Here is a 13,152-nt window from a genome sequence, read left to right on the forward strand (position 1 = left end):
TCCAACCTCTACTCATAGCTAATGCCCTCCAGACCAGGCAACATCCTGGTAAACCTCTTCTGTACCCTCTCCAAAGCCTCCACGTCCTTCTGGTAGTGTGGCGACCAGAATTGCACGCAATATTCTAAGTGTGGCCTAACTAAAGTTCTGTACAGCTGCAGCATGACTTGCCAATTTTTATACTCTATGCCCCGACCGATGAAAGCAAGCATGCCGTATGCCTTCTTAACTACCTTATCCACCTGCGTTGCCACTTTCAGTGACCTGTGGACCTGTACGCCCAGATCTCTCTGCCTGTCAATACTCCTAAGGGTTCTGCCATTTACTGTATACTTCCCACCTGCATTAGACCTTCCAAAATGCATTACCTCACATTTGTCCCGATTAAACTCCATCTGCCATTTCTCCGCCCAAGTCTCCAACCGATCTATATCCTGCTGTATCCTCTGACAATCCTCATCACTATCCGCAACTCCACCAACCTTTGTGTCGTCCGCAAACTTACTAATCAGACCAGCTACATTTTCCTCCAAATCATTTATATATACTACAAAGAGCAAAGGTCCCAGCATTATCCCTGCGGAACACCACTAGTCACATCCCTCCATTCAGAAAAGCACCCTTCTATGACTCAGCCAGTTCTGTATCCATCTTGCCAGCTCACCTCTGATCCTGTGTGACTTCACCTTTTGTACCAGTCTGCCATGAGGGACCTTGTCAAAGGCTTTACTGAAGTCCATATAGATAACATCCACTGCCCTTCCTTCATCAATCATCTTTGTCACTTCCTCAAAAAACTCAATCAAATTAGTGAGACACAACCTCCCCTTCACAAAACCATGCTGCCTCTCGCTAATAAGTTTGTTTGTTTCCAAATGGGAGTAAATCCTGTCCCGAAGAAACCTCTCTAATAATTTCCCTACCACTGACGTAAGGCTCACCGGCCTATCATTTCCTGGATTATCCTTGCTACCCTTCTTAAACAAAGGAACAACATTGGCTATTCTCCAATCCTCTGGGACCTCACCTGTAGCCAATAAGGATGCAAAGATTTCTGTCAAGGCCCCAGCAATTTCTTCCCTTGCCTCCCTCAGTATTCTGGGGTAGATCCCATCAGGCCCTGGGGACTTATCTACTTTAATGCTTTGCAAGACACCCAACACCTCCTCCTTTTTGATAATGAGATGACTGAGACTATCTACACTCCCTTCCCTAGGCTCATCATCCACCAAGTCCTTCTCTTTGGTGAATACTGATGCAAAGCACTCATTTAGTACCTCGCCCATTTCCTCTGGCTCCACACATAGATTCCCTTCTCTGTCCTTGAGTGGGCCAACCCTTTCCTTAGTTACCCTCTTGCTCTTTATATACGTATAAAAAGCCTTGGGATTTTCCTTAATCCTGTTTGCCAATGACTTTTCATGACCCCTTTTAGCCCTCCTGACTCCTTGCTTAAGTTCCTTTCTACTGTCTTTATATTCCTCAAGGGATTTGTCTGTTCCTAGCCTTCCAGCCCTTACGAATGCTTCCTTTTTCTTTTTGACTCGGCTCACAATATCCCGCGTTATCCAAGGTTCCCGAAACTTGCCAAACTTATCCTTCTTCCTCACAGGAACGTGCTGGTCCTGGATTCTAATCAACTGACGTTTGAAAGACTCCCACATGTCAGATGTTGATTTACCCTCAAACAGCTGCCCCCAATCTAAGTTCTTCAGTTCCTGCCTAATATTGTTATAATTAGCCTTCCCCCAATTTAGCACCTTCACCCGAGGACTACTCTTATCCTTATCCACAAGTACCTTAAAACTTATGGAATTTTGGTCACTGTTCCCGAAATGCTCCCCTACTGAAACTTCGACCACCTGGCCGGGCCCATTCCCCAATACCAGGTCCAGTACGGCCCATCCCTGGTTGGACTATCTACATATTGTTTCAAGAAGCCCGCCTGGATGCTCCTTACAGATTCTGCCCCATCCAAGCCCCGAGCACTAAGTGAGTCCCAGTCAATATAGGGGAAGTTAAAATCACCCACCACAACAACCCTGTTACCTTTACATCTTTTCAAAATCTGTCTACATATCTGCTCCTCTACCGCCCGCTGGCTGTTGGGAGGCCTGTTGAAAACCCCCAACATCGTGACTGCACCCTTCCTATTCCTGAGCTCCACCCATATTGCCTCGCTGCATGACCCCTCCGAGGTGTCCTCCCGCAGTACAGCTGTGATATTCTCCTTAACAAGTAATGAAACTCCCCCACCCCTTTTACAGCCCCCTCTATCCCGCCTGAAGCTTCTAAATCCTGGAACATTTAGCTGCCAATCCTGTCCTTCCCTTTCCTCAACCAAGTCTCTGTAATAGCAACAACATCATAGTTCCAAGGACTAATCCAAGCTCTAAGTTCATCTGCCTTACCTGTTATACTTCTCGCATTGAAACAAATGCACTTCAGACCACCAGTCCCGCTGTGCTCCGCAACATCTCCCTGCCTGCTCTTCCTCTTAGTCTTCCTCTTAGTCTTAGATCAGTATTTGATGTACAGGTACTTTTGTCTCCAATTGCTGACATAAAAAAAAATATGGTTTGTGCAGTGGGCTTCAGGTCACCGCCCACTCTGGCTCTTCCCCTCCCCACACCCTGACCCTGCTCAACGCATCCCCAAATTCGTTTTATGAATGATTTCAGACAAGGGGGCTGCAAGCATGTGCCAACATCTGCAGAGTGCTCCGTAAGGAAGAGCAGTGTGAAACCACTGCCTTACAATGTCTTCTATACTTTGACTTTCCATACAGCATAACAGCCCAGCAACTGCAAAGTATACATCACTCAGAATAGAGGTTTTACTTCAATCAGCTGAAGATTTATATTTTAAGCCTTTTTTTTATTGGTGGAGTATAGAATTGACTGTTAATGATGTTAGCATACAGACACTTACCAGTTCACTTGACGTATCACTATGATTTATTTTAACAGATGCGCCAAGCAATTTATTTTATGTGGAACAATCAATCAAATTTTAAATTAATTTTCATCTTTTAACCAAACTCGGGACATGCTGATACAAAGAATTACAATTGTGGCCTCCTGCAGTACAGTTTACTATTCATCAGACCCATATGTTTGTATATCATCCATACCATTGTAACCTATTGTACTGCAAAACAAGGAAGTAGAGTAGAGTTTAAACTCCTATATCAGGGCTACAATGGTATCATATTCAATCAATATAAGTGACCCCTCTGTTGCCAGCGCAGGTTTGGCCTTGGCACACACAACACCGGAAATTGATCCCTTGTAGTTGGTACCCGTCCATCACGAGGCACTAGTTGCGGAAAATAATTTGTTACTACTCAGACGCAATATCTTCACTCCCTCCCGACTTTTGATTGGAAACTCCAATACTAGGATGGCACATCACCCTCCACATGATAGAGATAGAAATCTATGGCACACAACACTGTACCTAATCACTTGCCCTGTCAGTAATGCTAATTAAATTTTTCCATACAGAAAACAATTTTGCATAACGTTTCCTACTGTATGCCATCATATTGGATGATTCTCACATTGATATATTTTATGTTGGTCTGTTACTGAGTTGTAAGGTTTTGATACCAACGTATATAAGAAATATTTTCTCACTGACAATCTCGGCGCTATTAGATTATTATTTCAGCTCTGAGACTAGTTGCAATTGAGAAACATGAGAATTTGCTCTTCCTAATGCTTCAGGATAACCACAAGCTGTCTCTGTCTCCTTAATATTTCACACTAGATTGAGTAATGAATGCTCACTCCCTGTTGAATTAGCTAGCTTACTGTGTGTTTGCCCTTTTATACACACTTACCTCCACAGTGAGCTTTCTGTGACGCTCCCGAGATTGTAGTCGTACAACTTTGTAAGGATTAGAATCACCTGAAAGAGACAATATTGGAATTAGACTTCAAACACTATAATGCGAACAGAATGAATCATTGGATAACTTATTGCTCACTGCAAAGGACATAGAGGTTGAAGAATGAATTCTAACAAGTCTAATTCATAACATTCATCATAATTCTCTATCGAATGACTTTAGAATATATTCACAATGTCAGGGATGCTTGTAGTCACAGAATATCATTAGTTTATTGGGTTCCCAACTGGTGTGAGTACTGTCGATTCCTATTTTGCATGTCACTATATCCTACTTACCAGCCTCAGACCTGTATACAATAGCAGGCAGAGCCACCTTACATTATTGGCTGCTTTGATTAAATGTTTGCTACATTTTCTAACAACAGATTACTTGCATTTATATACGTCAAAGCATTTCATTTAAATAATCACTTTTGAAGTGCCATGACTGTTGTCGTGTTAGTTGTGACTCAGTTAGTAGCCCTCTAGCCTCTGAGTTCAATTGAAGATTGTGAGTTCAAGTCCTACTCCAGAGACTTGAGCATGAAACTCCAGGCTAACTAAGGTAGTACTGCATTGTCAGATGTGTGGTCTTTTGGATGAGACATTAAAGCCATCTGCCCTTTCAGGGATCCCATGGCACTACTTTGAAGAGTAGAGGAGCTATCCCCTGTGTCTTGGTGAATATTTATCCTCCAACCAACATCATTATTATAGAATACTTGGTCACGATTCACTGTTTGCTGTTTGTGGGAGCTTGCTGTGTGTGAATTGGCTGTGGTTTTTCCTACCTTACGTAAGTAACTACACTTCAAAAGTACTTCATTGGCTGTAAAGTGCTTTGGGATGTCCTCAGGTTGCACTATAGAAATACAAATCTTACTTTATTAAGGTAGGCAACGCCACAAGATAGAGAAATGATGATGAATCTGTTTTCTTTTGCGGTGTTGGCCGATCAAGGAATATTGTTCGGGATAGTCCCAATTCTTTGCATTGTGTCATTAGATCATTTAACATTCACTCAAAGCACAGGCACAGTCAGATGGGACATCGGCTCAGTATTGCACTTGAAGGATATTGATATTAATTTTAATGTTCTTTTACCTTCACCTGAGAAGGCCTCAGTTTAACATCTCACTGACAGCGCAGTGCTCCTGACAGTACTGTACTCAAGTGCCAGCCAAGTGTGCTCAAGTCTCTGGAGTGGGTCTTTGAACCCGCGACCTTCTGACTCAGAGGTGACAGTGCTGTTACCGAGTCAGGAGAGAGCTGACTGATCTCAACTAAACTGAGTTCCTTGCGGGATATTTTGCTAGTGCTGTTGGGGAGGGTTTAAATTAGTTTGGCAGGGGGATGGGGACCTGAGGGTAGACTCAGTTGGCACAAAATCAGAAATGAAAATGGAAAGCTGAAAATTACTGGACGAGTCTGGAAGACAGAGGAAACAACGGCTAGAAAACAAAAAAAAGAGTTTGGCAGAGCTGAAAGGGTAGTTGAGGCAGAAACCCTCAACTAATTCAAAAGGAGTCTGACTATGTACCTCGAGTGCTGAAATCTGCAGGGCTACGGACCAAATGCTGGAAGGTGGGATTAGAATGTTGGATTGTTTTTTGGCTGGCACAGACTATATCAGCCAAGTGGGCTCTTTCTGTGCCTTAAACTTTCTATAATTCTAAAGTTTAATAGATCTCTCGATCCAGCCAACTAGCTGTAGTCTATTAAAAAGCACAAAACTTGGGGAATATTTTAAACTTAGCTTCATTGCAGTTCCACTGCCTTCTGGAGGTGATCTGATACTCTGTGTCCTAACAGCATCTTCAATGACCTTATACTCAAGTGCCTGTGCAAACTCTTCTTTTTTCTTTCTTTTGGGCCTCCTTATCTCGAGAGACAATGGATACGCGCCTGGAGGTGGTCAGTGGTTTGTGAAGCAGCACCTGGAGTGGCTATAAAGGCCAATTCTAGAGTGACAGGCTCTTCCACAGGTGCTGCAGAGAAATTTGTTTGTCGGGGCTGTTGCACAGTTGGCTCTCCCCTTGCGCCTCTGTCTTTTTTCCTGCCAACTGCTAAGTCTCTTCGACTCGCCACATTTTAGCCCTGTCTTTATGGCTGCCCGCCAGCTCTGGCGAACACTGGCAACTGACTCCCACGACTTGTGATCAATGTCACAGGATTTCATGTCACGTTTGCAGATGTCTTTATAGCGGAGACATGGACGGCCGGTGGGTCTGATACCAGTGGCGAGCTCGCTGTACAATGTGTCTTTGGGGATCCTGCCATCTTCCACTCGGTTCACATGGCCAAGCCATCTCAAGCGCCGCTGACTCAGTAGTGTGTACAAGCTGGGGATGTTGGCCACTTCGAGGACTACTGTGTTGGAGATACGGTTCTCCCACCTGATGCCAAGTATTCTCCGGAGGCAGCGAAGATGGAATGAATTGAGACATCGCTCTTGGCTGGCATACGTTGTCCAGGCCTTGCAGCCATAGAGCAAGGTACTGAGGACACAGGCCTGATACACTCGGACTTTTGTGTTCCGTGTCAGTGTGCCATTTTCCCACATTCTCTTGGCCAGTCTGGACATAGCAGTGGAAGCCTTAGCCATGCGCTTGTTAATTTCTGCATCTAGAGACAGGTTACTGGTGATAGTTGAGCCTAGGTAGGTGAACTCTTGAACCACTTCCAGAGTGTGGTCGCCAATATTGATGGATGGAGCATTTCTGACGTCCTGCCCCATGATGTTCGTTTTCTTGAGGCTGATGGTTAGGCCAAATTCATTGCAGGCAGCCGCAAACCTGTCGATGAGACTCTGCAGGCACTCTTCAATGTGAGATGTTAAAGCAGCATTGTTAGCAAAGAGGAGTTCCCTGATGAGGACTTTCCGTACTTTGGTCTCCTCTCTTAGACGGGCAAGGTTGAACAACCTGCCCCCTGATCTTGTGTGGAGGAAAATTCCTTCTTCAGAGGACTTGAACGCATGTGAAAGCAGCAGGGAGAAGAAAATCCCAAAGAGTGTGGGTGCGAGAACACAGCCCTGTTTCACACCACTCAGGATAGGAAAGGGCTCTGATGAGGAGCCACCATGTTGAATTGTACCTTTCATATTGTCACGGAATGAGGTGATGATACTTAGTAGCTTTGGTGCACATCCAATCTTTTCTAGTAGTCTGAAAAGACCACGTCTACTGACGAGGTCAAAGGCTTTGGTGAGATCAATGAAAGCAATGTAGAGGGGCATCTGTTGTTCACGCCATTTCTCCTGTATCTGACGAAGGGAGAACAGCATGTCAACGGTCGATCTCTCTGCACGAAAGCCACACTGTGCCTCAGGGTAGACGCACTCGGCCAGCTTCTGGAGCCTGTTCAGAGCGACTCGAGCAAAGATTTTCCCCACTATGCTGAGCAGGGAGATTCCACGGTAGTTGTTGCAGTCACCGCGGTCACCTTTGTTTTTATAGAGGGTGATGATATTGGCATCGCGCATGTCCTGGGGTACTGCTCCCTCGTCCCAGCACAGGCAAAGCAGTTCATGGAGTGCTGAGAGTATAGCAGGCTTGGCCAGTCTGGACATAGCAGTGGAAGCCTTACCCATGCTGATGAGGGCTTTCCGTACTTTGGACTTCGCTCTTAGACGGGCAAGGTATATAGTATAATAAGCTTATAAAAATAACTGTGGGCTTCTCTAAATAAATACATAAGTTAAAGGGTTCCAGTAATGCAGAAGTTTTCTGTGAACCTGAACTGCATGTGCTCAAAGTATTTATTTAAACATGGAGTTAGTACTGTACATTGCCACAGTAACTTGTATCTTACCAAGGAATATAGGGCATTGAAGACACAAAAAAGTAAAAGGCACTTTCCATTAAATATTTATCTCTAAAAGGCTGTCTGTAAAAGTATCATATAGTGTACTACAGGGCAAGCATAATGAGAGCCAAGTACAGGACACGTGATACACATCTCTCTGGAGAGACACTCATCAAAGTGTCTTCAAACAACAAAGCACCATGCATAGAGAATCAACACTATTAACAAAGGCCCAGCCACTCAGGGAGAATCAAAATCAAGCAATGAAGATGAGTAGGTACAGTAACCTTTTGTAGGAGGACCAGATTGCTCACCTTTTCCTGCTTCTGAAAATTTCCGTGGGCAAAATTTGATAGGAACCGAAAATGGGCACAGGGACTATGATGCACAATTAACCCTCAGTTGTTACTACTGCAGCAGGCAGCATACCAACTTGTGCCACCTGCTAACTTGCATGATTGCTGTGTGCCAGTCAGCACACGCCTTAATACGGGGGTGGGGGGGGGAGGAGGTGGTGGTGGAGGAGGGGGTCCCAAGTTTGTGTCAGGCTAGCACCACTGCACTAGTTTAAGGGGCCGGTGCATTCTGGCTGGAGCAGGCATTGCAACTGTTTGTGGAAGAGAGTCTGAGCAAGAAGAAGAGTGAATCAGTGTGCAACAGGGGAGAGAGCACACTCCAAGGTTTTCAGACGCTGTACAAGGTGCCTTGGTGGAGGAGCTGGGAACCTTTGGGGTCCTGCAGGCCCTCTCGACAAACTTTGCAAAGGTAGTGGGACCAGATAGGCATGGCAGTCAATGCTAGAAGTCAGGCCCCAAGGACCTGAATGCAGTGCTGCAAAAAAGTTCAATGATCTCACTCGAATGGTCAAGTCCAGTGGATGTATCTTCAAATAACATATCCCACAAACTGCACCACTAGCCTCACACACTGCTCGTTGTACCACACCCCCATCACTCACCTACCAATAATCTCTATCAATCATGACTCATGCCCAACATTTTTATAGCTTCATCCCACCCTCACACTTAGCGCTGCTGCAAGCCTCACAGCTTGCATACACTGCCAGCTATTCAGTCATGACAGTCACATCACCCCAAACAGTTTGCAATACACTCACTATAATAAAAGTAAAATACTGCAGATGCTGGAAATCTGAAATAAAAACAAAGATGCTGGAAATACTCAGCAGGTCAGGCAGTATCTGTGCAGAGAGAAGCAGAGCCAACATTTCAGACCAGTGACCTTTCATCAGAACATTTAGAAATAGTTAAAATATTATACATTTTAGAATTAAAGGTTGAATAAATGGTCAGTTTTTAGAACTCACTGACATTCCCCTTTAAAAGAAGGTCAAGTTAGAAAATTTCAAGGTTCCTGCTTTGAGCCAGAAACAAGTTGGGAAATCCATTTATGTCTCCGTTGTCAGGGGCTTAGCAGATGAGCACACACATTGAAATATCCTGTCAGTAAGAGGTAGCAATAAACTTAATTGGTTTGTGCAGACAGGTCGGCTCTGGAGGTTGCTTTGGGGTGCCATGGAAAGGGTAATTAACAATAAGTGGAATGGACTAACAGGAACAAGACAGGTTAAGTAAACACAATTATAAACATTTTGACCAGATAAATACTCACAACTTCAACAGCAAAGGAATTTCAGTAAAACATTAAGTGGAAATGGTAATTAAAGATATGGATTTTAAAAACAAGCAAAACACATACAGGAAGGTCACATTTAAATGCTAAAAGTTAGATGACACTTCAGAAACAAAATAAAGATGAGAGGTTTTGAAGCAATGATTAGAAGTGTTGAATCTTCAAACAATGCTCCTCAATTAAGGTAATTTAAGGTAAAAAGTTTACTTTAAATTTTGATGGATATTCTGGATATTCTAAGATATTTTGTTGTAATATTAGCAAGGTTAAACTTTTGGATTCTATGATAGAAATAAGATTATGTATTACATCTTTTAGTAATATTTGATATTGTGATATACATATCCATTTAGAATTGTATTGCATGTTAACTCCTTTAATAAATCTACAAAAATTAATAAATCGTCTCAAGTAGCATATTGTATACAATTACAAAGAACCCCCTCTCTGTGTCTCTTTAAGTGGAGAGATACATATTGAAGAGAGTTCCCAGACCCTTATAATATCTGGGATATTTATGACTTAGCCATAATTATTAAAATAGGCTTTCTGAAAGATGGTAATATTCTCTGTTTGTTTTCTTTCTTTAAGGGAAAGCTAGTACAATTTTTTGGACCCAAATAAGTGTCTATGAGAATGTGTCTGGTTTGAACCTGATTAAAGGAGATTCATAGAGATGTGCTCCTGATTTGGTTTAGTCCCTATAAGGGGTTAAAGTCATAAATCACTTCAAGACTGCTATCATAGCTGTATATACTAGTGTTCAAAGGGACTTGCAGGTGCCACAGCAGTCCACCAATCTGTGCTCCGTCTGATTACTAGGATCGCCCCATGGGAATGGCAGTGGCTCTCTGGAGCACAAGACTTATGTCATGTCTGGATGACAGCATTCGTACTCCCACTACAGACACTCTGCCAGTACCCTTGCAGATGCTGAAACTCTGAAATAAAAACAAAGTGCTGGAAATATTCAGCAGGTCAGGCAGCATCTGTGGAGAGAGAAGCAGAGTTAATGTTTCAGGTCAGTGACCCTTCATCAGAACCTTTCAGTGGGAGAAACTGCCAATGGCCTTGCAAGATGACCTCAAGCAGCTCTAGAAAGGCCTAGAAGGCCCACCTTCAGACTGTATCATCTCTGCATGGGTAGCCGCAGTCCAGGAAAGGTGGTGGTGTAGTGGTAATGTGGCTTATATTCCCTTGAGTAGAGAAGATTTGAGGGTAATCCGATTGAAGTGTTTAAAATGTTAAAGAATTGAATGAGGTAGTTATGGAAAAACTATTTCCTCTGGTGGGGGAATCAAGAACAAGGGGACATCATCTTAAAACCAGAGCTATGCTGTTCAGAATCAAAATCAGGAATAATTTTGTCACATCGAGGGCAGTAGAAATCTGGAACTCTCTTCTCCAAAAGGAGGTGGATTCTGGGAGAAGTTGAGCTTTCAAGACTGAGGTCAATAGATTTTTCTTAGGTAATGGTAGCCAGGGATATGGAGCAAAAGCAGGTAAATGGAGTTGAGATGCAGGTCAAATATAATCAAATACAATGACACAGGCTTGAAGGGCTGAAAGGCAGAATCCCATTAATCTGTGCCTAAGCAGAGGACTTTAAATAACTGTAACAAGAAAGTGAGAACTGGTGAACTTAACACAAGCAGAATGGCTGAAACTTTACCATCGCACCAATGGAGCCTGGTACACAGTAATCACACGCGGTTTTTCATCAAGCTCCCAATGCTTTATTGTCACAGAAAATGTCACTCATGATATACATCAACTACATACACACACAGAGTTTTGTTTGATTCTCTCATTTTCTATTCTTCACAACCTTTGTGGTCTCCTGCACTAAGGGCCTTGATTTCTCACCTACGATTCTCGGTAGAAGAAAAGCTCTGTGACTTATTAGCTGACTAGATATTACAAGAATATAAATACATTTCAGCATCTGCAGCCTCTCATGCACATCTAGTGACAACCTGACAGGATAATAGAGGGGAAAGGGTCTGAACAAATATATTAGTTTGAATGCATCATTAATAATTCATTTTTAATAAACTGCTCAACAGGAATTCATATGTCCATGCCTATCTTTTTGTTCTGTAGCAATATTTCATCATATTTTTCCAACTTGAACAAAAATGTCTAAATAAAGTCAGCTTTGTTCTTTGCCCGCACTTAAAGCTGCTATATTGTAGAATGTAAGGACATAAGTAATAGGAGCAGGAGTAGGCCACACGGCCACCTCCAGCCTTCTCCATCATTCAATAATACCATAGTATCTCTACGACAAGCCTTCTTATTAAACCTCTCTTCCCTGTCTCCCCCACTCTCACCTCCAATAAGAAGTGCAAGGAGCTCATGGACTTCTTTCTCACTAAGATCGAGACCATCCGATCAACTGACTCAGCCTCTTCCCTCACTTCCAGTAGCCCAACGGACCAAACTTGCTCTAAAGCTGCCCCCATGCTCTAGCCCTAAACTTGCATCTTTCTCTCGCTTCTCTCCTATCTCCCCTCATACCCTCTCTGAACTTTTCCTCTCCATGAGACCCACCTCCTGTTCCCTCGACCCTATTCCCGCTACACTGCTGGCCATCCAACTTCCCCTCCTGATTCCCATGTTAGCTACGATTGTTAACGGTTCACTCCCTTCAAGTCCCTCTCTCCTTTAAATCTGCCACCACCAACCCTCTCCTCAAAAAAAACTTGACCCCACCATCCTTACAAACTACTGTCCCATCTCCAACCTCCCTTTCCTCTCTAAAATCCTTGAACGTGTTGTCCCCTCCCAAATTCATGCACAGCTTTCCAGAACTCTATGTCTGAATTCCTCCAATCAGGTTTCTGCCCCACCACAATATTGCTACAGCTTTTTATCAAAGACACAAATGGCATCCTATGTGACTGTGACAAAGGGAAACTTTCCCTCCTTGCCCTTTTCGACCTGGCTGCAGCCTTTGACATAGTTGACCACACCATCCTCCTCCAACCCTTTCCACTGTCGCCCAGCTGGGTGAGACTGCCTGTTTTCGTTTGGTACACACTGCTGCCACTGTGCATCGGTGGCGGAGGGAGTGAATGTTTGTGGATGGGGTGCCAATCAAGCGGGCTGCTTTGTCCTGGATGGTGTTGAGCTTCTTGAGTGTTGTTGGAGATGCACCCATCCGGACAAGTGGAGAGTATTCCATCACACTCCTGACTTGTGCCTTGTAGATGGTGGACAAGCTTTGAGTTACTTGCCACAGGATTCCTAGCCTCTGACCTATTCTTGTAGCCACGGTGTTTATATGCCTACTCCAGTTCAGTTTCTGGTCAATGGTAGCCCCTAGGATGTTGATAGTGGGGGATTCAGTGATGGTAATGCCATTGAATGTCAAGGGGAGATGGTTAGATACTCTCTTGTTGAAGATGGTTATTGAATGGCACTTGTGTGGCGTGAATGTTACTTGCCACTTATCAGTCCAAGTCTGGATATTGTCCAGGTCTTGCTGCATTTCTACACAGACTGCTTCAGTATCTGAGAAGTCACGAATGGTGCTGAACATTGTGCAATCATCGGCGAACATCCAGACTTCTGACCTAATGATTGAAGGAAGATCATTGATGAAGCAGCTGAAGATGGTTGGGCCTAGGAGACTACCCTGAGGAACACCTGCAGTGATGTCCTGGAGCTCAGAAGATTGATCTCCAAAAACCAAAACCAGCGCAGGGTTTTCCCCATCATTCCCATTGACCTCAGTTTTGCTAGGGTTCCTTGATGCCATTCTCGGTCACATGCTGCCTTGTTGTCAAGGGCAGT

The 13,152-nt window shown here is 43.8% G+C and overlaps 1 protein-coding gene across 1 annotated transcript in view; it reads right to left on the reverse strand.

Moving 5' to 3' along the window:
- LOC137380971 (VPS10 domain-containing receptor SorCS1-like) overlaps positions 1-13,152 on the reverse strand; it is a 1,096,116-nt gene that overhangs the window by 696,296 nt on the left and 386,668 nt on the right. Inside the window, exon 2 of the mRNA XM_068053386.1 lies at positions 3,845-3,912. Coding sequence (XP_067909487.1) covers positions 3,845-3,912 — 68 coding nt within the window. The remainder of the gene's footprint in view (positions 1-3,844; positions 3,913-13,152) is intronic.

This window comes from Heterodontus francisci, chromosome 20, assembly GCF_036365525.1.
Source record: "Heterodontus francisci isolate sHetFra1 chromosome 20, sHetFra1.hap1, whole genome shotgun sequence".
NCBI lineage: Eukaryota > Metazoa > Chordata > Chondrichthyes > Heterodontiformes > Heterodontidae > Heterodontus > Heterodontus francisci.